This window comes from Manis pentadactyla, chromosome 6 (assembly GCF_030020395.1).
Source record: "Manis pentadactyla isolate mManPen7 chromosome 6, mManPen7.hap1, whole genome shotgun sequence".
Classification (NCBI taxonomy): Eukaryota; Metazoa; Chordata; class Mammalia; order Pholidota; family Manidae; genus Manis; species Manis pentadactyla.
The window spans coordinates 21,967,278-21,994,787 of NC_080024.1; the positions used below are offsets into that span (position 1 = coordinate 21,967,278).

The 27,510-nt window shown below is 34.6% G+C and overlaps 1 protein-coding gene across 5 annotated transcripts in view; it reads right to left on the reverse strand.

Annotated features, from left to right (window-relative positions):
• SPAG16 (sperm associated antigen 16) overlaps window positions 1-27,510 on the reverse strand; it is a 974,490-nt gene that overhangs the window by 898,327 nt on the left and 48,653 nt on the right. For all 5 annotated transcript variants that reach the window (XM_057503578.1, XM_057503577.1, XM_057503581.1 and 2 more), the window contains 2 exons: window positions 23,701-23,770; window positions 20,403-20,512 (listed from right to left, as the gene is read on the reverse strand). In XM_057503578.1, the coding sequence (XP_057359561.1) occupies window positions 20,403-20,512; window positions 23,701-23,770 (180 nt within the window). The remainder of the gene's footprint in view (window positions 1-20,402; window positions 20,513-23,700; window positions 23,771-27,510) is intronic.

A 27,510-nucleotide genomic window follows, 5' to 3' on the forward strand; every position in this document is an offset into this window, starting at 1 on the left:
ATTCAAAATCTCAATAAAGTAGTAATTTTTCTCTCTTAACTGAGACTTACATGATTGCAAAAGTATCCAGTTAATTGCATAATGGCTCTTATTTCTTTTAGAGTACAATATTCTTCACAGATAGAAGAAAATTTTGCTATACATAGTTACCTTTACAAAAACTAATCCATTGACTCTTACTAGTCCACTGATTAGCTTAAAGACAGACAAAAACTACTTTCCCAAGGTTTACACAAACTTTTGCTTTCATTCAAGAGAAAATAGTTTAAACTATACAAATTAACTTTAAAGTATAATCTCATATCAACTCAACTTTATAGAAGAGGTTTTATAATGTTATGGAAATATATACGTAATTAATATGGCTTATCAGAAAGCCAGATACCTAACTGGCTTGAGAACTAAGACAAACAATTGTCTAGGAAGACCAGTTTAGAAAGTCAAGTTTCATGAAAAAGTATTTGATGTCACACAGAGTGGACTATTGGAGGACAGTCCAGCAGACATGGAGACAAGTTTAGGAAGGGTGAGAATAAGAATTAAAAGGAAAAAGAATTAGTGAAATTGGCAGTTTGGAGTGGTTTTAGGAAGCCCCCCCTCCTCGTCATCTCCACCAAATCTAAATCCAACAAAAATAAACATTTAACTTTTTTTTGCAAATGAAACTTCAGGTTAAGTTCCCTACATCTTTTCCAACAAGATTTTAACCCCTAAATCTCCCCCCAATTTAGAAATTCAGAACCTGCCAATTAATGTGAAAAATTGATCAATAGGATCTCAGAAGACACGGGAAAGATAAGATCAAATATACCATAATTTTGAACTAAATGAATTGGTGGAATGCAGACACCATCAGGCACTTAAAAAATGAAGAAATTAGCATCTTTGTGAAGTAAGATGGTGATTTATGAATGAAGTCATTTAATTTTGAAGTAATGGTAATATCTCAAAATGGAAATTCCTGTTGATAACTAAATTATTGATGTAAAGCTATACTATGATAATATGTAGGACCAGAAGTCATCATCAAAGGAGTTATATTTGAAAATATGTTAGGAGGGTTATTCAGGAAAACCAACTCTAATTATTACACAGATTTTATGGAGGAAATTAATTTATTCTGAGTACCAAAAAATTACAGAATATAACCCAATTTAATTTGAACCATCTACAGTACAGGTAAAATAATTTTCTCTTTTGTTTTGATAATTTTGAACATGATTTTGTAGAAAAGCATGGGGAAAATATTTATAGTACATAGAGATACCATGGAAAAATTTGAGACATGAAAATCTTAAGTTTTCAGAAACCCCTGAACTCTATGGACAGGCAAAAGTGACCCTTCTCTCCCTGTTAAAGGCAAGCATGCCTCCCTTTTCCAAAGGCAATTCAGTCCTCTGCCATGCAAGACAACTCATTCCCCCCTTAAAAAATACAGTCCACCTTCTGCTTGGCCAATTGCCCAAAATCCATTTAAGTCACAATATAACCCAGACAGAAAAGTATCAACTCTACTGAGAGAGAAAAATGCCCAAACATCAGGAACCAGCCAACATGTGCATGTGGGTGCCAGAAGAATACATGTGGGTCTGGGTCCTGAGGCTGTTGAAACAAAGGAGGTGGAACATAAAATTAGACAAGGGAGAGTTTATTAATACTAAAGTTTAGCACCCTGGCAAGGACCCTGGTGTTAATATGATGCTAGAATGGCTCTTACAAACTTTGAAAAAAAATGATGTCCTAACCAAATGAAGTAGAAACGCCAAAGTTACCATGACAAATGGTGCAATAAGTATCAAAAAGACTCAGAGAAGTGAGCATGAGGAGTAGATACACTGTATAAAGCTGAAAACCCAGAAGACAGTCACACGATGACAGAGGATATGTCAATTACAAAAGAGTTAAGTACTGCACGGGTGGAGGGGCACAGCATCACTGAACAGCTCAACTGCAGCTGTCCACTGTCCACTACGACAACGGTAGATGTTATTAGAGAACTAGGCTTTTTAAAAGCAGTAGGGATGATACAAGTATGAGAAAAGAAAGATCATATGGGAGCATCTAAATGTCAAAAGCAAGGTGAACACAGTTACGGAAAACAGCAGAGTAGCTGTCAGGAGAGCCTGATCCACAGAAAGCTAGAGAGACAGTTAATAGAACACAACATCCTTAAAGGCCAGAAAGATGGGAAGCCAACAAGGGTAATGCCAGTTTTTACAACCAGAAGAAAGAAAAGATGGATTACCAGAATGCTGAGGGCAACCACCCCATAAAAAGTCACATTCTCTTGTCTGGGTTCCAGATCTGAGCCAGTATCCACACACTGAATGAATATACTGACCGAAGGAATGGTCAGGTCTATGAGTCTAAACGTGTCTTATAACACCATAGCAAGTATATACAATGATTTATTTGGGTAACTATACCCTGGGGAAGAAAGAATACCCAAATATTTTGTGACTGTTATCATGTGTTTAGTATGATATTACTCTCAGAGATTTTCAATGTTTGCCCCTCATTAGAGCTGAGGAATACGGGGAACCAGGTAAAAATAGAGTATTGGCCCAGGTCCAGCTCACAGTGAGAATGTTTCCATCTGGTGGTATTTTTCTTTGTCTCCAAATAAGTAATCTGAAAAGTTATACTTGGTAGAGTGCAGAATTCCCACATTAGTTGTTGAGCTGTGGGATAAGGATTACTGTAGTGGGAAATGTCAAGTGAAAACCTCTAAAACTACTCCTTTCCCTAATATTATCAAAACAATATTGCAACCCGGCTGGGGTGTGTGGAAGGATGTTAGCATAGATGAGTTAAAGGATGTAGATGTGGCAGTTACCATCATGTTCCCACATATTCCCTAGACTAGCCTACGTAAAAGCAAAGATCTTGCATATTCAAGTACGTAGATTATTCAAATTTCATAGAGACAGAAATAGAACGGTGCTTTCCAGAGACTGGGAGGAGACAATGGGGAGTTGGTGTTTAATGAGTACAGTTTCCATTTAGAAAGATGAAAAAGTTCATGAGGTAAATGGTGTGATGGTTGCACAACAACATGAATACACTCAGTGCTACTGAACCATACACTTAAAAATGGTTGAGATGAGAAATTTTATGTTTTTATTTCTAAAAACCATCAAGTGATGTTTCTAGTTAAATTTCAAACAAATAAAAAATGAAACAGAGATCCTAGAGAATGACATTAGACTACTGCAAATTCAACAATGCAGAAGCCTAAACTGCAATTGCAGCTCTTCTGCCTTATGTAGTAACTTTGCAAGGGCAGATTAACACATCCTCAGGTGCAGTGTGCAGCCACTGATCTTAAAATGTGTTCTTTTTATCCTATTAGGAAGTATGATCAGATGAACATTTCTGCCTCATTCATGAAATAGTGTGAACGGATGTGCACTGTCTAGAAATAGCACAGAACTTCACTTAATCATTACATTATGTTAATCTGAATGGATGAACAAGATGGTTACTGATACTTAATAAATGTTGGGTATCATGATAATTATGTAAAAGCATTGGTTGCTGCAAACAGACAATATCTACCTACCCTCTATACTCTAACCCAAAATAGATTAAGAATTAAATCAGGCAGTAATAAGATGGAAGGAACAAGTTAGCAGCCCTTTATCTTCTCTAAGTTTCTCCTGACTTTTTTGAAATACTATCAGTGGTGTTTTTTCACTTTTCTTATAATGATCACTGAATACAAAGGTCAGAACAAAAGATGAGTGGTATATTTTTAATACATAAAAATTATAATATATAGAAGTTGTCATTGTAAACTCTAAATGTAATTCTTCAAGGAGTCATTAAAGCAACAGATTTGAACTTCAGTGAATGCCTTATGATTCTTTTTTACTCTCTACAACAAATAATAAATTCTAAACATAAATACTATATTTCAGAACTATTCAAAGATATGTGGAATTCTTCAATTCTGCTTTTCTTTAATAAATATGTTGAAACATTGAAAATTCACTTGAATAATCACTATTCAAAATCTCAATAAAGTAGCAATTTTTTCTCTTAACTGTGTCATGCAAGGTTCATTTAGGAAAATGGAAATCTAACTGTAAATCTTCTTCCAAGCCTTCCCCAAATGGGTAGTAGCCATTTACAAGGGCAACTTTTTTTACCGTAGACATTTTAGAAGTAATTAGACATTAGATTTGAATGGATACCTTTTCCTGGTGACACAAAAACACCATACAACAGTCAAACTAGTGGATTGATAGCCTCATGACAAGTGGTGTTTTGGTCCATGTGTTTGACAATAATTCCAGGGGGTTTGTAGACCCATTCCCTGGTTATTTCCCCAATTTCTGTTTCTATACCTGGAATAGACATGTTAGCCAATTAGTAAAATCTACTCATTGATTCCCTGATTTATGACGTAATACTACTATCATAGGAAGGATCAAATGGAAGTCCTAGACCTTCCCAACCCTACCAAAAAAGTAACCCAAAACCAAAGCACAAGCCTGTGGGAATTATAGAAATTAGTGCCATAATAAAACACTTGAAAGATATAGAAGATAGGTACCCAACACATCCCCATTAAACTTGCTAGTTTGGCCTTAACAGAAAATTGATTATCTTAGAAAATGAATGTAGATCATTGCAAAATTGAAAACGTGTTGTCTCCTACTGCCACTTCTATTGCAGACTGGGTATTTACCTTCACTGATCTGAAAGCACCATAATCCACATATTTACACATTTCCTTTTTCATTGTTGTGAAATACCATACAACACATTCTTTTGAACAAAGTATGCATTTTACAGTAAAGGTAATATGGTGATGAGCTAACACCTACAGAATTAGTGACCCACCATTACCCAGAAACAGATGGCCTAACAGAAGAGTGGAACAGCTTATTAAAATCACAGTTACAGTGTTAGTTTCAAAACAGCATTCTGCAAGGTTGTTCTTACATAGTCATAGAAACCAAGGGTTCACAGAAACAAAAGTTGCCCTTTGCATTATTATATCTAATAATCAACATGCAAAGGTTTTGCTTCCTGCCCCCAGCAACTTTGGATTCTGCTATTAGATGGTTAGTTCAAAAGGGAAAAATGTTTCTCTGTGGCACATAGGGAAGGCACCATCACATTAAAAGTAAGTCTGTAATCTAGTGATTCAGGGATCTCTGAAACAGTTTGCCACACTCTGACAGGATTGCTGCTGAAAAGAGTGTAAACTAGCAAAAAATCTGGAGCACATCTTAGTAATTCCATGTTAACTAGTAAATGTCTATAGAAAACTACAACAATACAAGATAGCAGGACTGTTAAATACTCAAGACCTTTCAGGATTGAAGATATGGGTCAACTCACCAGGTAAGAACTGCAAAGGTGCCAACTAAGTAAAAGACAAACACTGAATGAGCACTAAAAGAAGAAATAAGTCAATCAACTATACATCATGTCTGGAAACAGACTGTTCAGCTAAGAATATTTTTGTTACATATATTAACAATTTTTTTCTTATCTCTCCTGTTGTATTATGTGTTAGAATTTCCTTCCCCTATCCTCTGCATCTCTTCCTGGCTCTAGCTCTTACTAGACAGCCCCTTACTTCAGAGTTCTACCAAATGGCCCCAGCTTCTGAATTCCTATAACACTGTTCTTTCACTTGCCTTCAATACAAAAGATGATGGCAGTGTCCCACCATTGCCAATCTCTGAGTTGTTGCCCTGTCCTACCATTTGGCAGCTTAGTTCCTCTGTTACCTGTGTAACAAATTCCTTGTATTAAAGTTATTTTGTTCAAAAGATCTAAAGTGGTTCTCTTCTAACTTAAACTCTGAATGTTTTCCTGACTCTGCCTGAATGAAGAGTGAAAACATCAGAGAAATTCTTTAAATAACTACTTTCAGAATTGCAAAGGCAAACAAATCATTCCTCCTTCATTATTTCTTCCTTAAGTTTTATATAGAGGATGCAAGACAGTGGTTCTACATGTAGACTAAAACCCAATAACTGCTCCCTAATTAAAGTAGACAAACTATCTTGAGAGATATACAGTCATTGAAAAAATATATAATAATAAAAAAAATGTAAGATAAGGACAAAGATAAAAAAAAGACTCTGGAAAAAAAACAGAAGAAACTGAGGGAACAGAAAATCAGTTTTTAACAATTCTAATTATCTTCTTCAAGGAGACTGAAGGAAAATTACATCAATGAGTGATTAGGCTTCTACAAAAAAGGACTAATTGGACAACAAGAAACAAATCTTGAAAATGAAAAATAGAATTTTCAAAATAACAAATTCAATGGAGTGAAAGTGATAATTAGATAAAGCCAATTGTTAAATAATTGAGAAGGCAAAGTTGAGAAGATATATCAAAATGCAAAACAGACAAAGAGAAAATATGGCAGAGAACTTAAGATTTATGAAATACTAGTTAAGAATCTACACTTATCTGTTGGCAATTTCAGAAAAAAAATAAAGAAATAATAGATTCAAATGAATAACAGAAAAGAAATTCCTTGAGAAGAACACCAGTCTCCATGTTATATGAAAGATGAAAAGCAAACAAAAATAAAAACCATATTCTAGTGAAATTCTGTTGAAATTTTACAACTCTTAAAAAAAGAAAAATACTGAAAAGATTATACAGAAAAGAAAAATGAGGTTTTAAACTAGAAGTTTCACAGAAGCATCAAGGTTCAATACTTTCTATATTCCAGTGGAAGTATGAGACCATTTGCAAAAATTTTAAAGGATTCATCTAAAAACTAAAGTTAGTTGATGCTTTTAAATGTTTTTAGATATATTAAAGAAATAAGGAGGTTAAAAGGGATGAAAATGAAGAATATGAGCTAGGAGGATTTCTTCAGAGAAAACCCTCATGTTGAGCCCTACACCTCCAAGAGGCATAGGGGCAGAATATCATAGTCTCAAACCCAGTGTGTGGGCCTTTAACAGGACCCAGGGGTAACTGGATGTTTGTTCTTTGCAACTGGAAATCATAGCAGGATCTGTGCCTAATTTTCAGTCTGCAACAGCAGGGTAAAGAGCTTAGGGGAAATACTATACTCTCCTAAAAATGGATCACAGAGACATGAAACCCAGATACCAGAATGTGACAATAGTAGAAATATGGGCCTACAGTTGTTTTTAAAGACATCTAAGGGGGCAGCCAGACAAGGGAAAACAGACCCAAGTAGGAAGAAACTATAAAGTGTACCACTAGAGGGAAAATGGAGAATTCAAAATAGCTGTTTTGAGGAAACTCAATAAGCTCAAGGAACAGAGAAAAACAATTCAACAAAGGCAGAAAAATAACACATGAACATAAATGAGAAATTTCACAAAGTGATAGAAATCATTTAAAATTATTAAACAGAAATTCTGGAGCTGAAGAATTGAAAAAATGAAAGGAAAAATTCAATAGTCAGCATCAATATCAGAATATACTAAAGAGAATAGAATAGGTGAATTAGAGGAAGGGAACTCTGAAATAACCTAGTAAGAGGAGGACAAAGAAAAAAGAATGAAGAAAGCCTAAATGATCTATGAGTTACTATCAAAAAGAAAGAATATCAAAATTATTGGAGTTCCAGAAGAGAGGAAGAAGGGGGCAGAAAAGTTATTTTAAGAAAGAATAGCTGAGAACTTCCCAAACCTAGGGAGAGAAACAGACATATAGTTCATGAAGCTAATAGAGAACACCATTATTTCAATTCAAAACAATCTTATATAAGCACATTATAATGAAACTATCAAAAATCAAAGGTAGGAGAACATCCTAAAATCAGCAAGAGAAAAAGGATTTTAATATGCAAAAGAACCCCCATTAGTCTATCAGTGAATTTCCGAGCAAAAATCTTAACAGATAGAATGGAATTACAGTAAAAGTTCTGAAAGAAATAAACTACCAGCCAAATAAACTATCCAGCTAAGTTATCCTTCAAAAATGAAGGAGAAATACTTTCTCAAAGAAACAAAAGCTAAGGGTTCACCACCACTAGACCTGGCTTAAAAGAAATGCTGAAAGGACTTCTTCAAGCTGAAACAAAAAGCCACTAACTAGTAACATGAAAAGTTATGAAAATATACAACCCAAGTGTCCATCAGTAGAAGAATGGATAAAGAAGATGTGGTACATATACACAATGGAATACTATTCAGCCATAAGAAAGAAAGAAATCCTACCATTTACAACAACATGGATGGAGATGGAGGGTGTTATGTTCAGTGGAATGAGCCAGGCAGAAAAAGACAAGTACCAAATGATTGCCCTCATTTGTGGAGTACAACAACAAAGCATAACTGAAGGAAAAAAACAGCAGCAGACTCACAGACTCTAAGAAGGAACTGCGGTAACCAAAGGGGAGGGGTGGGGGACGGTGGGTGGGGAGGGAGGGAGAAGGGGATTGAGGGGTATTACGATTAGTACACATGGTGTGGAGGAGATCATGGGGAAGACAGTGTAACACAGAGTAGACAAGTAGTGACTCTGTGGCATCTTACTACACTGACGGACAGTGACTGAAATGGTTATAGCGGGGAGGACTCGATAATGTGGGTGAATGTAGTAACCACATTGTTTTTTATGTGAAGCCTTCATAAGAGTATACATCAATAATACCTTAATAAAAAATATATATACAACACATTGATGGGATGATACAGTGAGATGTTGAAAACTAATTCTGCAATATGATGATGTGTTAACGAGTCACCTCTATTATAAAATTAAAGGAACAGAGTACTAAAAATAACTATAGGTGCTATAATTTCTTAATTAAAATACAATATTAAAAGAGGTATTTTATAACATTAAAAATATAAAGGAGAGGAATAAGAAGGGTAGAGTCTTGTGTGACTGAAGTTAAGTTACATTACATCTATAAGGTGTGTTGCGGACGCCTCATGGTAACCATGAAGCAAAAACTTAGTGGATTCACAACAGATAAAGACAAGGAAATCAGAGAACACCATCACAGAAAATCACCAATTCACAACGGTACAAAGCAAGTGAGAGAAAAGTAACTGTTAAACTGTCAGAGAACATTTATTAAGGAAGCATTAATAAGTGCTTATATATTAATACTTACTCTAAATGCAAATGGACTGACTTCTCCAATCAAAAGGTACAAAGTGAATAAATAGCTAAATAAGCAAAACCCAACTCTGCCTGTAGGAGACTCACTTCAGCTTTGGGGCACACACAGACCCAAAGTAAAGGGGTCAAAAAAGATACCCTATGCAAGTGGAAACCAAAAGAAAGTGGGATATCAAATAAAATAGAGCTTAAGCCAAAATTAATAACAAGAGACAAAGAAGGTCATTATATAATAAGAAAGGGATCAACTCATCAAGAAGATATAATTGCAAATATATACACATCAGCATTGGAGCACCTAACTATATTAAGCAAAAATTAATAAATCTGAAGACCACAATACAATAAGGGACTTTAATACCCTACTTTCAGCAATAGATATATCATCCAGACAGAAAATCAACAGGGAAACATTAGACTTGTATCATACTTAGAACAAAATGGACCTAACAGACATATACAGAACAGTCCATCCAGCAATAACAGTATACACATTCTTCTCAAATGCAAATAAAGAACATCTCTAGGATATATCATATAGAACACAAAATAGTCTTAGCAAATTTAAGATTGAAATCACACTATCTTTTCTAGCCACAATAGTATGAACTAGAAATCAACAAGTAGAAAGATGGAAAATTTATAAATATATGGAAACTAAATAACACACTCCTGAACAGTTAATGAGCCAAAGAAGAAATCTAAAGTGAAAGTAAAAGATAACTTGAACAAGTGCAAATAGAAACACAATAAACCAAAACCTATGGGATGCTGTAAAGGTAGTTTTCAGAGGGAAGCTTACAGAGATAAATGTGCATATTTAGAAAAAAAAAAGGTCTCAAATAACCAACCTAACTTTACAACTCAAAGGAATTATAAAAAGAGGAACAAATTAAGCTCAAAGTTAGCAGAAGAGAGGAGGCAACAGGATCAGAGAAGAAATAAATGAAATAGAGACAAGAATATCAGTAGAAAAGATTAAAATTAAGAAGTAGTTTTTCGAAATGAAAAACAAAATTGACAAAACCTTAGCTAGACTAAGGAAAAAAGAGAGAAGACAGAAACTCAGAAGTGAAAGATAAAATATTACAACTAATAACACACAAATACATAGAATAACAGACTATTATGAACAATTATATGTCAACAAATTGAATAACCTAGAAGAAATGGATAAATTCCAAGAAACATACAACCTACCAAGAATGAATCATGAAGAAAGAGAAACTCTGAACAGACCAATAACAAGTAAAAATTATTAAATCAGTAATCATAAATCTCCCAACACAGAAAAAAACAAACCAGATAGTTCCACTGGTGAATTTCTACCAGACATGTAAAGAAAAATTAATGACAAACTTTCTCAAACTCCATTAAAAAAACTGTAGAGAATAAAAGACTCTTAAACTCATTTTACCAGGCTGGCATTACCCTGATAACAAAACCAGAACAGGACACTCCAAGAAAACTATAAACCAATATCCCTGATGAATATAGATGCAAAGATTCTCAATAAAATATTAATAAACTGAATTCAACAATACACTAAAAGGATAATACATCATGATCAACTGGGATTTATCCCTAGGATACAAAGATGGTTCAAGACAAGCAAATCAATAAATGTTATACCATATTAATAGAAGGAAAGATAAAAATCATATAATCATCTCAATAGATGCAAGAAAAGCATTTGATAAAGTTTAAAATCCTTTCATGAGAAAAGACTCAACAAATTGGTTGTACAAGGAACATAGCTCAACATAATGAAGGCCAGAAACAAGAAACCTACAACTAACATCATTCTAAACAGTGAAAAGTTGAAAAGTTTTCTCTAGATCAGGAACAAGACAAGACAAGGATTCCCTGTCTCCCCACTCTTATTCAACAGAGTACTGGAATTCCTACCTAGAGAAACTAAGCAAGAAAAAGAAAGAACATTCAAAGAGGAATAAAAAGAAGTAAAACTGTCATTATTTGCAGATTATATGAATACAGAAAATACTAAAGACTCAACCAAAACACTTGGAACTAATCAACAAATTCCATAAAGTTGGAGAACATAAAATCAAAATACAAAAATATTTTGTGGTTTCACACATTAGCAATGAAATTGTTGAAAAACAAATAATGAAAATTCCACAGATAATAGCAAAAAATAAAATAATAAAATACTTAGGAATAAATTTAACCAAGGAATGAAAGATCTACAAAATGAGAACTATAAGACATTGATGAAATAAATTGAAGAAGAAGAAAAAAATGGAAAGAAGAAACAAATAAAGCACATTTTGTGCTCATGTATCAAAAGAACTACTATTGTTAAAATGTCCATACTGCCCAAAGCCATCTACAGATTCAATGCAATCTGCCCATTAAAATTCTGTAGGCATTTAGCACAGAAATAGAAAAAAAATCCTAAATTCATATGGTATCACAAAGACCAATGGCCTGACTAGTCAAAGCAATTCTGAGAAAGAACAACAAAGCTGGAGGTATTACACTCTTGATTTCAAACTATACTACAAAACTACAGTAATCAAGAAAGTATGATACTGATACAAAAATAGACACATAGCCCAGAACATAATAGAAAGCTGAGAAATAAACTACTACAAATACGGTCAACTAATATTTGACAAGGGAACTAAGAATATTCTGTGGGGAAAGGATAGTCTCTTGAAAAAATTGTTTTTGGGAAAACTGGATAACCACACACAGGAAAATGAAACTGAAGCCCTATTTTACACCACTTACAAAAGTTAACTCAAACTGGATTAAAGACTTAAACATAAGACCTGAAACTAGAAAAATTCTAGAGAAAACATAGGAAAATGATCATTCACATTGGTCTTGTCAATGATTTTTTGATATGACACCAAAAGCATAAGAACCAAAAAAAATCAACAAATGAGACTACATTTTAAAAAAAGCATCTGAACAGTGCAAGAAACAATCAACAAAATGAAAAGGCAACCTGTGGAATGGAAGAAAATATTTGCAAACCATATTTCTGTTAAGAGGTAAATACAGAAACACATAAAAACTCATACAACTTAATCAAAAAAGTAAACAAACCTATTAAAACACAGGCAGAGGAATTGGAGAGACATTTTTCCAAAGAAGACACACAAATGACCAATAGATATGTGAAAAGATGTTCAACATCATTAATCATTCAGGGAAATTAAGTCAAAACCACAGTGAGATTATCACCTCACACCTGTCAGAATGGCTATCATCAAGAAGACAATATGTAACAAGAGTTGGCCAGGATGTACAGAATAGGGAAGTCCTGTGTACTGTTGGTAAGAATGCAAATTGGTGCAATTGCTATGGAAAACAGTATAGAGGTTTCCTCAAAAAATTAAAAATAGAATTATTGTATAACCCAGCAATCCCACTTCTGCGTATATATCCAAAGGAAATTAAAACAAGATCTCAAAGAGATGTCTGCTCTCCCATGTTCACTGCAGCATTATTCACAATAGCCAAGATATGGAAACAACCTAAGTGTCTAGCAATGGATGAATGGATAAGTAAGGTATGATGTGCATGTATGTATGTGTGTGTATATATATATATATATAATGGTATATTGTTCAGCCTTGGGAAAAAAGAATGTTCTGCCATTTTCAACAACATAGATGGGCCTTGAGGGTATTATGCTAAGTGAAATAAATCAAACAGGGAAACACAAATAATATATGATATTACTTATATGTAGAATCTAAAAAAGCCTACATAGAAACAAATAGTACAGTGGTGGTTACCAGGGACTAGTGAGGGGAAAACTGGGGAGATGTCAGTAAAAGGGTATAAAATTTACAGGAAAAAAAATAAATCAAAACAGAATACTTGGTTAAAATGATTACTCATTGAAGGGGAAAGAATTCACCTTAATCTGTACTTTACCATTTTTAAGGCCTCAATTTTTCTCTCATATTCTAGGTATTATGCCAAATATTAATGTAAGACTGAAATAAAGCCTAATCTGTGCATAAATATGTATTTGTCATATATTTCAGTAGCTTTTTATCATATAAAAAGCCAACATTCAGATATGATTTAAGATGGCGGCGTGAGAGGAAAGACAGGCTTCTGCCTAAAACTGGATACAATTAGAAAATTTAATTGGCGCAACTAATCCTGAGAGAGCAACAGGAAAGAAGACAGCATCAGACTGCACACACCTGGAGAAAAGAGCAGACCTCAGCGAACGGGGTAACGTACCAGAGCTGTGGCTCCTCGGGACCCAAGCCCATCCCCCACCACAGCTCACTGGTGGGAGGAAGAGAAATGGAGCAGGGAGGGAGTGGAAGGCTTGGGACTGCTGAATACCTAGCTCCGGAGTCCTGTGTTGGTGGCACAAACCTACATTTCATGGTGCTTTCATGAGACTCGCATGACTACTGGGTTAGAAAGTTAATACAGGCAGAGTTCCTGGGGAGACTGGGATTCCGGCTGCTTGTGGAAAACAGGGATCCATATCTGGCTGCTCTGGGACAAAAACTTATACCTGTGTGACCAGCCCATTGGCTCAGGCAGTGGAGACAGGCACAGCAGCCAGGAGGCGGGAAACAGCTCTTTCCTCCCCACCGGCACCAGTACCGCTCCCCTGCGACCCCCGACATTGCTTCAGGGACTCAGCAGCTCCAGAAAAGAGCATCTGGACACTAGAGGGCGCCATATACAAACATGAAACGCCAAAGGAACCTTGTCCAGAGTAAAATTGTTAATACAACTCCTGAGAAAGATAAATGATATGAACCTCGTGACTCTTCCTGAAAGGGAGTTCAAAATAAAAATCATCAACATCCTAATGGAGGTACAGAAAGACATCCAAGAACTCAGGAATGAATTCAGGTTGGAGATCCAATCATTGAAGAGCATGATGGAGGGTATTAAAAGCAGGTTGGATACGGTGGAGGAGACAATAAATGAAATAGAAACTAGAGAAGAGGAATACAAAGAAGCTGAGGCACAGAGAGAAAAAAGGATCTCTAAAAGTGAAAGAATATTGAGATAACTGTGTGACCAATCCAAGAGGAACAATATTCGCATTATAGGGATACCAGAAGAAGAAGAGAGAGAGAAAGGGATAGAAAGTGTCTTTGAGGAGATAGTTGCTGAAAACATACCCAATCTGGGGAAGGACATAGTCTGTCAGGCCATGGAGATCCACAGATCACCCAAACAAGGGACCCAAGGAAGACAACAGCAAGACACATAGTAATTAAAATTGGAAAGATCAAGGATAAACACAGACTGTTAAAAGCAGACAGAGGCAGAAATAAGATCACATACAAAGGAAAGCCCATCAGACTAACATTACACTTCTCAGCAGAAACCTTACAGGCCAGAAGGGAGTGGCATGATGTATTAAATGCCATGAATCAGAAGGGCCTGGAACCAAGATTACTTTATCCAGCAAGATTATCATTTAAATTTGAAGGAAGGATTAAACAATTTCCAGATAAGCAAAAGCCTAGAGAGTTTACCTCCCACAAACCATCTCTGCAGTCTATTTTGCAGGGACTGCTATAGATGGAAGTGTTCCTAGGGTTGGATAGCTGTTACCAGAGGTAGAAAAATCACGGGAGAGAGGGTGGAGCAGCTGATAGCAAGGCAAATGCAAAACGAAATTGACTATTCCCAAATTATAGAATTTGATACCTATATATAAAGAATGAAGGAGGAAGAAAAAGGAGGAGAAATAGAAAACAACCTTTTGATTGTTTTGTCAACAGCATACTAAGTGAGTTAAGTTAGACTCTTAGATAGTAAGGAAAGTAATCTGGAACGTTTGGTAACCACGAATCTAACGCCTGAAATGGCAATAAGTACATACCTATCAATAATCACCCTAAATGTAAATGCACTGAATGCACCAATCAAAAGACATAGAGTCACTGAATGGATAAAAAAAAAAAGACCCAAACCCCAAGACTCACCTCAAACCCAAAGACATGCACAGACTAAAAGTCAAGGGATGGAAAAAAATATTTCATGCAAACAATAGGGGGAAAAATCAGGTGTTGCACTACTAGTATCAGACAAAATAGATTTCAAAACAAATAAAGTAACAACAGGTAAAGAAGGATATTACATAATGATAAAGGGCTCAGTCCAACAAGAGGATATAACCATTCTAAATATATATGCACCCAACACAGGAGCACCAGCATATGTGAAACAAATACTAACAGAATTAAAGGAGGAAATGGAATGCAATGCATTCATTTTAGGAGACTTCAACACACCATTCACTCCAAAGGACAGGTCCACCAGACAGAAAATAAGTAAGGACACAGAGGCACTGAACAGCACACTACAACAGATGGACCTAATAGACATCTACAGAACTCTACACCCAAAAGCAACAGGATACACATTCTTCTAAAGTGCACATGGAACATTCTCTAGAACAGACAACATACTAGGCCACAAAAAGAGCCTCAGTAAATTCAAAAAGATTGAAATACTACCAACCAACTTTTCAGACCACAAAGGTATAAAACTAGAAATAAATTGTACAAAGAAAGCAAAAAGGCTCACAAACACATGGAGGCTTAACAACACGCTTCTAAATAGTCAATGGATCAATGACCAAATTTAAATGGAGATCCAGCAATATATGGAAATAAACGACAACAACAACACAAAGCCCCAACTACTGTGGGACGCAGCGAAAGCAGTCTTAAGAGGAAAGTATATAGCAATCCAGGCATATTTAAAGAAGAAAGAACAAACCCAAATGAATAGTCTAATGTTACAATTATCAAAATTGGAAAAAGAAGAACAAATGAGGCCTAAAATCAGCAGAAGGAGGGAAATAATAAAGATCAGAGAAGAAATAAACAAAATTGAGAAGAATAAAATAGCAAAAATCAATGAAACCAAGAGCTGGTTCATTGAGAAAATATACAAAATAGATAAGCCTCTAGCCAGACTTATTAAGAGAAAAACAGAATCAACACACCTCAACAGAATCAGAAATGAGAAAGGAAACATCACGATGGATCCAACAGAAATACAAAGAATTATTAGAGACTAGTATGAAAACCTATATGCTAAGAAGCTGGAAAACCTAGAAGAAATGGACAACTTCCTAGAAAAATACAACCTTCCAAAACTGACCAAGGAAGAAACACAAAATCTAAACAAACCAATTACCAGCAAAGAAATTGAAGTGGTAATCAAAAAACTACCCAAGAAAAAACCACCCAGGCCAGATGGATTTACCTTGGAATTTTATCAGACATACAGAGAAGATATAATACCCATTCTCCTTAAATTTTTCCAAAAAATAGAAGAGGAGGGAACACTACCAAACTCATTCTATGAAGCCAAAATCACCCTAATACCAAAACCAGGCAAAGAAACCACCAAAAAAGAAAATTACAGACCAATATCCCTGATGAGTGTAGATGCAAAAATACTCAATAAAATATTAGCAAAACAAATTCAAAAATATATCAAAAGGACCATACACCATGACCAAGTGGGATTCATCCCAGGGATGCAAGGATGGTACAACATTCGAAAATCCATCAACATCATCTACCACATCAACAAAAAGAAAGACAAAAACCACATGATCATCTCCATAGATGCTGAAAAAGCATTTGACAAAGTTAAACATCCATTCATGATAAAAACTCTCAGCAAAATGGGTATAGAGGGCGACTACCTCAACATAATAAAGGCCATATATAATAAACCCACAGCCAACATCATACTGAACAGCGAGAACCTGAAAGCTTTCCCTCAGAGATCGGGAACAAGACAGAGATGCCCACTCTCCCCACTGTTATTTAACATAGTACTGTAGGTCCTAGCCATGGCAATCAGATAAAACAAAGAAATACAAGGAATCCAGATTGGTAAAGAAGTTAAACTGTCACTATTTGCAGATGACATGATATTGTACATAAAAAACCCTAAAGAATCCGTCCAAAACTACTAGAACTGATATCAGAATACAGTAAAGTGGCAGGATACAAAATTAACACACAGAAATCTGTGGCTTTCCTATACACTAATAATGAGCCAATAGAAAGAGAAATCAGGAAAACAATTCCATTCCCAATTTCATCAAAAAGAATAAAATACCTGGGAATAAACCTAACCAAAGAAGTGAAAGACCTATACCCTGAAAACTATAAGACACTCCTAAGAGAAATTAAAGAGGACACTAACAAAAGGAAACTCATCCCATGCTCTTGGCTAGGAAGAATTAATATTGTCAAAATGGCCATCCTTCCCAAAGCAATATACAGATTTGATGCAATCCCTATCAAATTTCCAACAACATTCTTCAATGAACTGGAACAAACAGTTCAAAAATTCATATGGAAACACCAAAGACCCTGAATAGCTAAAGCAATCCTGAGAAGGAAGAATAAAGTGGCAGGGATCTCACTCCCCAACTTCAAGCTCTACTACAAAGAAATAGTAATCAAGACAATTTGGTACTGGCACAAGAACAGAGCCACAGAGCAGTGGAACAGATTAGAGACTCCAGACATTAACCCAAACATATATGGTCAATTAATATTCAATAAAGGAGACATGGACAAACAATGGGGAAATGACAGTCTCTTCAACAGATGGTGCTGGCAAAACTGGACAGCTACACGTAAGAGAATGAAACTGGATCACTGTCTAACCCCATACACAAAAGTAAATTCGAAATGGATCAAAGACCTGAATATAAGTCATGAAACCATAAAACTCTTAGAAAAAAACATAGGCAAAAATCTCTAGGACATAAACATGAGTGACTTCTTCATGAATATATCTCCCTGAGCAAGGAAAACAAAAGCAGAAATGAACAAGTGGGACTATATAAAGCTGAAAAGCTTCTGTACAGCAAAGGACACCACCAATAGAACAAAAATGTACCCTACAGTATGGGAGAATATATTCATAAATGACAGATCCAATAAAGGCTTGACATCCAAAATATATAAAGAGCTCATGCACCTCAACAAACAAAAAGCAAATAATACAATTAAAAAATGGGTAGAGAAGCTGAACAGACAGTTCTCCAAAGAAGAAATTCAGATGGCCAACAGACACATGAAAAGATGCTCCACATCGCTAGTTATCAGAGAAATGCAAATTGAAACCACAATAAGATATCACCTCACACCAGTAAGGATGGCTACCATCCAAAAGACAAACAACAACAAATGTTGGCGAGGTTGTGGAGAAAGGGGAACCCTCCTACACTGCTGGTGGGAATGTAAATTAGTTCAACCATTGTGGAAAGCAATATGGAGGTTCCTCAAAATGCTCAAAATAGACTTATCATTTGACCCAGGAATTCCACTTCTAGGAATTTATCCCAGGAATGCAGCACTCCAGTTTGAAAAAGACAGATGCACCCCTGTGTTTATTGCAGCACTATTTACAATAGCCAAGAAATGGAAGCAACCTAAGTGTCCATCAGTAGATGAATGGATAAAGAAGATGTGGTGCATATACACAATGGAATATTATTCAGCCATAAGAATAAAACAAATACTATCATTTGCAACAACATGGATTGAGCTAGAGGGTATTATGCTCAGTGAAATAAGCCAAGCGGAGAAAGACAAATACCAAATGATTTCACTCATCTGTGGAGTATAAGAACAAAAGAAAAACTGAAGGAACAAAACAGCAGCAGGATCACAGAACCCAAGAATGGACTAACAGTTACCAAAGGGAAAGAGACTGGAGAGAATGGGAGGGTAGGGTGGGATAAGGGTGGGAAAGAAGAACGGGTGTATTATGATTAGCATGTATAATATGGGGGGTGAGGGAAAGGGGAGTGCTTTGCAACACAGAGAAGACAAGTAGTGATTCTACAACATCTTACTATGCTGAAGGACGGTGACTGTAATGGGGTTTGTGGGGGGGACTTGGGGTAGGGGAGAGCCTATTAAACATAATGGTTCTTCATGTAATTGTAGATTAATGATAACAAAATTTAAGAAAAAAAAAAAAGCCAACCTTACATTAGTAAAGTCTTACAAGCCATAAGTTTTAATGGGTGAAACAACAAATCATTTTGAAGTATATCTTACTACCTGAAAGAGAATACCTATGCCATCAGAAAATGAAATATTCCTGATAATAGTAACCACCATCATACCAAAAATCCTTAACTCCAAGTGCTTTATTTGCTCCTGAGCACACAGACCTCTGTGGAGATAAACATGGATCACCCAAAAGAAAACAAGCAACAAGTCATTCACCACCACCGCTTACATTTGGCAGACATTTAAATTAAAGGCAGGTGGTGGACTGGGAGAGCTTTGTGGTAACAAAAAAAGGGAAAGTCCATCCTGATGGGAGATTGTTGGCATGGAAAAGGTGGATCTACCTCAAATTCCATAAACGCAGAGTGGTAATAGAGGAACAGTAAAATACTAATCTCAGAATCACAAAAAAGTGAATATCAAAGCCTTAGTTTAATCTGAAAGTGTTTAGTCTATATTTATTCAAATATTATACATGATACCAGATTCCAATGCTTACTTTTGAGGAAAAAATTTTATTGATATTAGCTTTGTAATTGATTTATTTTTTGAATTCATAAAAATCTACTGTCCTTACAGAATTACTACATCTAAAAAGCTATTATAATTGTAAATATTTCCACATTTTAAATGATTGCTAGATATATTAGAACTCAGAGATGACCAATGCTTTATAAAGGTAACAACTACTACTATATGAGGTAAAATTCATTATCTCAACTAGACTTTTATGCAATTTTCATAACAACATACTAAACCCCTCACAGGTTGTATGTAGTTTTTTTTCTTCCTCATTTTTGATCTTTGACCAGACATTTTTAGTGCCATTTTTCTTTAATCATTACAGAAGATTTTAACTACCAGCTTATTTTAAAGCAAAGAAATTCATATGTAACAAGATTCTTAAATGGGGCATAATTCTTTCCATTTTACCTTTAAAGACTAAAAAAAAGTTTGAAATTAAACTATGAGAAAAGAAATGAGATGATCTGGAAGTTACGCTTTGGACAGGGTAATCTTAAGCAAAAAGTGAGGTGAGTAGACATGACTGTGGTTATGTTAGGAAGATGGCAGAGTGATTCAATGTGCTGTCTCTGCCATATGTATCCCTCAATTACTAGTAACATTTAATGACCTACGTTTTCCATCTATAAATGAAGGGGCTTGGAATATATAATCTCTAACTTCCTTTTACAGTAAAATATGATACCATATGAATCCGTGGATCTAAAAATCTGAAAGTTAGGTATGAATTAATGTAAACAAAAATAAATATCATACCTTTACATTATCTTTAATCTTTGTTTTATGTTTGTTTCGTTCCCTGGCTTCACGAAGACCTTTTTGAGTAGGCCCTTCTGCTGCATTTTCCTTTCCACAATTAGGAGCAACTACAAGATAATACAGTTTATTCTTAATATTTATACTGTTTTTCAGTAAGATATATGATTATAAGCAAAAGGTATGAATAGCAAAGTCATAATGATACATATATTTTTAAAGTATTAAATTAATAACATTAAAACCATAGCAAAATACTTTGAGTTCTAAAATGCATTTCCCCAAAATGCAGGTGACATTACTGCAAGGTTAGTGAAGTTGCCTGATGAGGCAGTCAGAGAGCATAGCAGCCAACCTCCAATTACATTATATCCAAATTCCTGTTGTTATGAGGTTTTGGGTGTTTATAAACTAAGGTGAAGAAAGTCAAAGGAGAGAATGGTAAGCAATGACAAAATTTTCAAAGTGGAACTGAATTATAAATAAGAGATTCTTAAAAGAATATTGTATTAATAAAGTATTATTCTCTATGCTTCTTGATGTTAAAAAATACAGATAGGAAAATACAGAATAGTCCAATATAGTTGTAACATTGGTCTCCAAACTTTTCTGCACATAAAGAGCAGTCCTAATGGAATCATCTGAGAGAAAAATAAAAGTTATAGGAACAGTCTCTTTCTTTTTCACATCTTTCCATATGCATATATATCATTTTTTCCTACATTTCCAACAGCAAGCTGATTTCAAATACACGCATACCTCAGAGATACTGCAGGTTTGGTTCCAGACCACTGCAATAAAGTGGATATTGCAATAAAGCAAGTCAAATAATGAATTTTTTGGTTTGTCAGTGCATATAAAAATTATGTTTATACTATACTGCCTGTAGTCTACTGAGTGTGCAACAGTGTTATGTCAAAAATAACAATGTACATGCCTTAATTAAAAATACTGCTAAAAAATGCTAACCATCATCTGAGCTTTCAGTGAGTCAGCAGGTAAAACTTCATACAGGAGTTATCTAAACCATCAGCTTATTTTAATAGAGATGTCAAAGATAAACAGATAAATAGATAAACTGTTATGAGTAGAATGGAGCATTAGAAATTAACTGGTGCAACCACCAACCCAATGCCTCAACCATTAAGCCTTTTTCTATATATTATTTTTCATAATCATCAGTCATGTTGGGAGTCAGAGTTCCTAAGTTTATGATAGTTTGATACTATCCTTTCCTATTTATAACTGACTGTTATCAACATATGAAAACAAATAATCTTTTGATGTTATGCTTTGGGATTCTTTGTAAAAATGCATAATAAGGAAAAAATATAGGAAGTAATCACACGCAAAATTATGTAAATATTTTGGTGTGTATCCTCCAAACACTTCTCTTTGAATATACTTTAACAGACATGCCCTTATACTACATAAATGTTATTATTTCTTATTATATTAATATAACATTTTAATGTATTTTCTTATGCATGATTTTTAAAGACTTCCAAGTAGTATAATCAACTATATTTAAACATTGACTTGTGGTTATAGATTAAGATTGCTTGCATTGTTTTTTTCCTCTAGATATGATTGTAATGAACATTCTTGTGCTTAGTCTTTTTAGACAGCACTGAGCATAACTAACATTTCTTTAATGAAATATGAGGAAAGAAACTACTGAATCAAGGCCAAGAAAAATATTTCAAATATGAAAATGCTTCAAATTGCTTTAAGCTTTAATCAAGAACATAATAATCATCTGGGAATAATAGGATGTCATGTTTACTAAGAAAATTCATTTTGCAGCCTTTCCATGTTTTAGGGTTTTCCAATATTGTTTTAAAATTATATTTATTGAAGTATAATTTACTTGTAATAAAATGAATACATTTTAAGTGTAAGGTTGGGTAATCACCACAAAAATCAAGTTACAGAATACTTGCAAAACCATCACCACAATTACTATTTTCTGCTGTTACATACCTTATAAATACCGTATAAACATTAGATACATTGCTAACATATGTGAAAAATACAAAATTTTAAATTTATTGTGTTTTTCAGTATGATAATTTCAATTTCCTTTTTTCTGAATTACCATTTATCTTCTGAGATTCCCTCTTTACTTATTAATGTCATATTTTACTTTAAGTTCTTGATCATATTCAAAACAGCTACTTTAGTATTTTTATCTTCTCAGTTGAATACCTGGAAATCTCAGTGTAGGTTTCCACTGATTTTTGTCTCGATCATAGGTCACATTTTCCTGTTTCTGTAACATATCTAGTATAAATGATATGTTATAAACTCTGCTCAATTTTCTTTCTCTGAAGTGTACTAATTTTTGTTCTAACAGGCAGTTTAATTTTTTGATGATCACCTTGAAATTGTAGGTTTAACTTTAAGCTTTGTTAGGATGGTCCACAGAAAACTCTAAATATTTCCCAAGGTACTCTAACTTGGCAAAATTCAAACTCCAAACTCTCCTAGAAATTCCACATAAAGCTTTGTTTTGGTTTTATAGGCAGGGATTTTTTTTTATAGGGTGGGTATAGGATGCTGAATGTTATATGGTATTACCAAAGTATTACAGAGTTCTTACCATTCAGACATGGACAGAACTCCAATGTCTCCATCACCACTTAACCTCTACAATCCCTAGTCCTCTCTTGGTCCTGTAGAATTTCCTCTGGTAAGTCTCAGGTAATCTTAACACATGTAGGCAAGTCATCACCTAAGACCCACAGTAAATCCCTGCACATGGTAGCAGTGGTGTCCTTTCCTACAGATTCTAGTTGCTTCAGCTGCCATGAACTATGACCTTTTCCTTTTCAGTTCATTAGGACTGCCATGCTCTTCTTCACCGCCATCTCCATGGAGCTTGGTTTGGAAATTTCCCCAGACACAAATCCATGGTGAGTGTGGAGCTCAAATTACAAATTTTCGTTCTGCAACTTGCCTTTTGTGACTTGTGCTGTTTTCCATTGCCTTAAACGTAGTTGCCTCTTACATAACCTAGTTTTAGTTATTTTGGGGGAAAAAGCTTGTATGGTACCAGGTATTCCAACATGGCCAGAAACAAAGTCATCCTATAATGGTTTACCATATTTTCTCTAAAATTAACCTATACAGTATCATATCTGTATTTCCTCTTGGTCTTTTAATTAACATTTTAATTTGTGAAACAGTTACCACATATTTTACTCACTTTAAAATCTCTCTAAAGTTTTGAGCTCTGTTAAGGTTAAGAAACCACAAAACAATATTAAATAAGAGTTTTATCACATTTTACTTTTACCTCTAATTTCAGGAACATGGTAACTATGCCCTAATTCCATATCCCTCAGTGTTGCTTCAAGTCCAGAAATCTAAAAAATAAAATCCAAAGATACAGGGTTATATATACTAAATAACTTTAAAAAGTTAAATAAAATATAATGTCTCAATATTGGTTGCAAAATATAAAAAATACTAATCTCTTTTTGATTAATTCCTATGTATTTTTTAAATTAAAGATGGATTATAACAAAAGGAAAACATAACATTCAGTTTAAATTCACTCCACAAGCAATTATTAAGTATCAATTATGGATAAGCATCTGAAACATTTATTTCACAGCATAGTTTCCTGAATACTCATTGCACATTTTGAGTGATAATCATTCAGTTCTCTACTTTGAGAGAGGTTTCTCCTTTTTGAAATTGCTTCACAACTTAATTCATCTTCATGTCCATAAAAGATGAGGTTAGTATTAGTTGGGAAGTAAAATATGAATAGACTGCTGTTATTCTAAAAACTCTAGCTCACTTTCCACCCACAGACACTTCCTGTTTTATTAAAGATGTTTTATAATTAAGAACATTTGTTAGTTTGGTGGCAGACCATTTACCTGTATTTCCTGAACAGACTTGAATTAAAATTTCAACCTTGAAAAGGTCTCTCATTGTATATGACTACACCAACACAAAATACAAGCTGTTTAATTACATACAGATACACACATTTTTCCTACTATTTATTCATTTGTTAAGTAGCAACTGAATAGCAACATTTACTAATACAGTATAGATAATAAATTATAAACTATAGATTAGTGCTTATGATATGCCTGGATTAAAGAAAAAAGTGAAAAATGTGTACCTACTCTTAGATGCCAAACAGATTATAAAATTTTTAAATATACTTATTTAGAAGAGTATAAGATTTACATAAAAATTGCAGATATAATACAGAATTCTTATATATCCTGTACCACATTCCCCTGTTAACATCATGTATTACCATGGTACATTGTCACAAGTAAGGAACCAATATTGATAAATTATCATCAAAAGTCCACATTTTATTCTAATTCCATTTATGTTTTCTTAATATCCTTTTTCTGTTCCAGGATTTCATCCAGGATACAACCCTACATTTAGTCCTCTGTTTTAGCCTCCTCGGAACTGGGACAGTTTCTCAGACTCTCCCTCATTTTGACAACCTCAATGATTTTAAGGAATACTGGTTAGGTAATAGTTTGAAGAATATCCATAAATTGGATTTGTCTGATGTTTTCTCATGGTTAGATTGGGGGTATGGGTTTTGAGGAGGGAGATCACAGAGGAGAAGTGCCATTATTAGCACACCAAGGGTATATGCTATCAACATGATTAAATGTTGACGACATTAACCTTGATCACCTTCCTGAAGCAGTATGTGCCAGGCTTCTCCACTGCAGAGCTAATTTTTTCCCTGTTCCAATATACTTACAGAAAGACAGTAAGTGCACCCAACACTTAACAGCTGAGGTGTATGCTAAGGAAAAGATTGTATACATGGCATTTGGGATTCTTCTTTGAGGGAAGTATTTTTTTTCTCCCCCATTTACATACTCAATCACTTATTTATAGCATTATGAACTCATAGATACTTATATTACACTTCAGGTTATAATCCAATACTACATTATTTATTCTATGTTCCAAATTTGGCTATTGGGAGCTCTGTCAGGCTGATTCCTATAATTTATGAATCTGACCCTATTTTTATGTTTGACTGCTAACAACTTTTAAGCCTTACCACTCCTATTTCCCTTTGTGCCCTGCATCTTGAGAAGCTGATAAGAAAGCCTGGGTGCTTCCCTCCTTTAGTGTGGTAGGAGATTCAGACTATATAAGCTCTCCTCCCACATGGTAATTCTCATCCTCCCCAGACTGTAACCACAATAAAAACCCCAAGGGAGTCTCCTTTCCTTTGCTCTCTTAAGCCATTTCAGATCTGCATGGTAGGCATATGCTGTTCTCCCCAGGGAACTCAATTATGTAAGTAATAAATGTTTTCATACCCTCTTGGTGTGTGTATGATGTCATTAGTCTCAATATCCAAACCCAGTTTTGTTGGTGGCCCATTTACCTCTGCAGATACCCACATAGTTACTTTGTTTTTTGGCATACCCCATTGCTTTGCTGAGTATTTTCTTTTTTTCATTTCCTTCCTTTCTTGGGTTTCTGTCTTTCTTCTTTCTTTCTTTTTTAATTCTGAGCATTTCCTAACTTAGGGGCATAACAAGATGGTCCAGAGGCTCGAGGCTCATCTTGCGTTTTCCCTGGCCAGTCTACACTCAGCTTCCTCTCCGAGGAGCCCTACTTCCTCTTGTTGGAGGTGGAGGGACACCACTATCTGAGCACTGGTACTTCTGCTACCAGACTGTCATTCCTTCTTGACCCTCTCAGCAGACAGACCGAGTAATATATACACTTATTTCTTAGAATAGCTCCTGAATTAATTATATTTTATCTTTTCTCAATCAGGGATCTATTTCAGAATTTTGCATATTTTCAGTAGTTTTATAAAACAAAATAATTACACAATTTTCTGTAATGTTTAAATGCTTAAATAAACTTAAAACAGTTGCTACACTGTTTATTATCTACTAAAATTACCTGAAAATACATAGTCATGAGGTTTTTGTCATCTTAAATTATACTTTCACTCTTTTATATATAAAGGGAATAGCATTTAAAAATTCTAAATTCTAATTCTCTTCATACAAGGTATTAGAGCGTCTATATGTCCAAATAGAAACATAGTGGTCTAAATGTTCATTAAGACAAGGTTTTTAAGGAAGTGATGATTAAGAATCCAGACAGAAATCATGATTCTTATTGATTGAAGCTCACATCTTGAAAGTTTTGGTTAGAAGTGAATTCTCAGAGTATAACTATAGCAAACACTGAAATAAAGACATAATCAAAAAATAAGCAAAAGGTTGATATATCTTCCATGTTGATTGTAGAGGAAATTTTCATATATTTTTTAATATTTTCACTTTAAAATATTTTTTAATAAATCCATTCTACAGATTCAGGACACACTAATAGATTCAAGTTAAAAGGCTAACCCATGGCTATCTATATACCTCTGTATACCCAGATAGACCTGATAAGAATGCTCTACTATGAAAAAAAAAAAAAAAAGACTTGGTTGGTAATAAATCATTATTTGTATGAAGGCTTCCCAGAAAAGCTCAGCTTACTAAATGGTGACCTTGGCTTATTCTCCAAGAAAAGTGCTGATAGGACTGAGATTAAACTGTCTGTCCTAATTTTAAGAATATACTAATTGATCCTAAGGTTAGACTACTGTACAGGATATCTGACAGTCATTTTGGCCACTCAGCACCTTGGGGTTATGAATTGTGTCTTCCACCTTTCACTGTAGATAACAGATACTTATCCATTCTTTCTTATAACTATAATGATAATAGTATTGCATAGGCTTCATCAATGACATGTACCCATTTTGGATCTGGTGATGTGAGGAACCATGTACATTATAAAATTCACCCTGAGAATGGCAACTGCTACATCCAGTTTTCATTGACAACCATAAAAATGATCTAGAAGAGCATCATAGTGCCCTGTATCAGCATTGTCCATACTGAAACTTATGGTGACAGAAATGGCATTTCCTACTCAAATCTGACTTTCTCAAATCATAGTGAGCCTACTGTCTTGAAGAACAGATTTGATAAAGAGAGGAAAACCATTTCTAAATCTTAACTGATCCTTCTTTTATTTGAAAGTATAGTTGATATATAATCTTACATTGGTTTCAAGTACACAA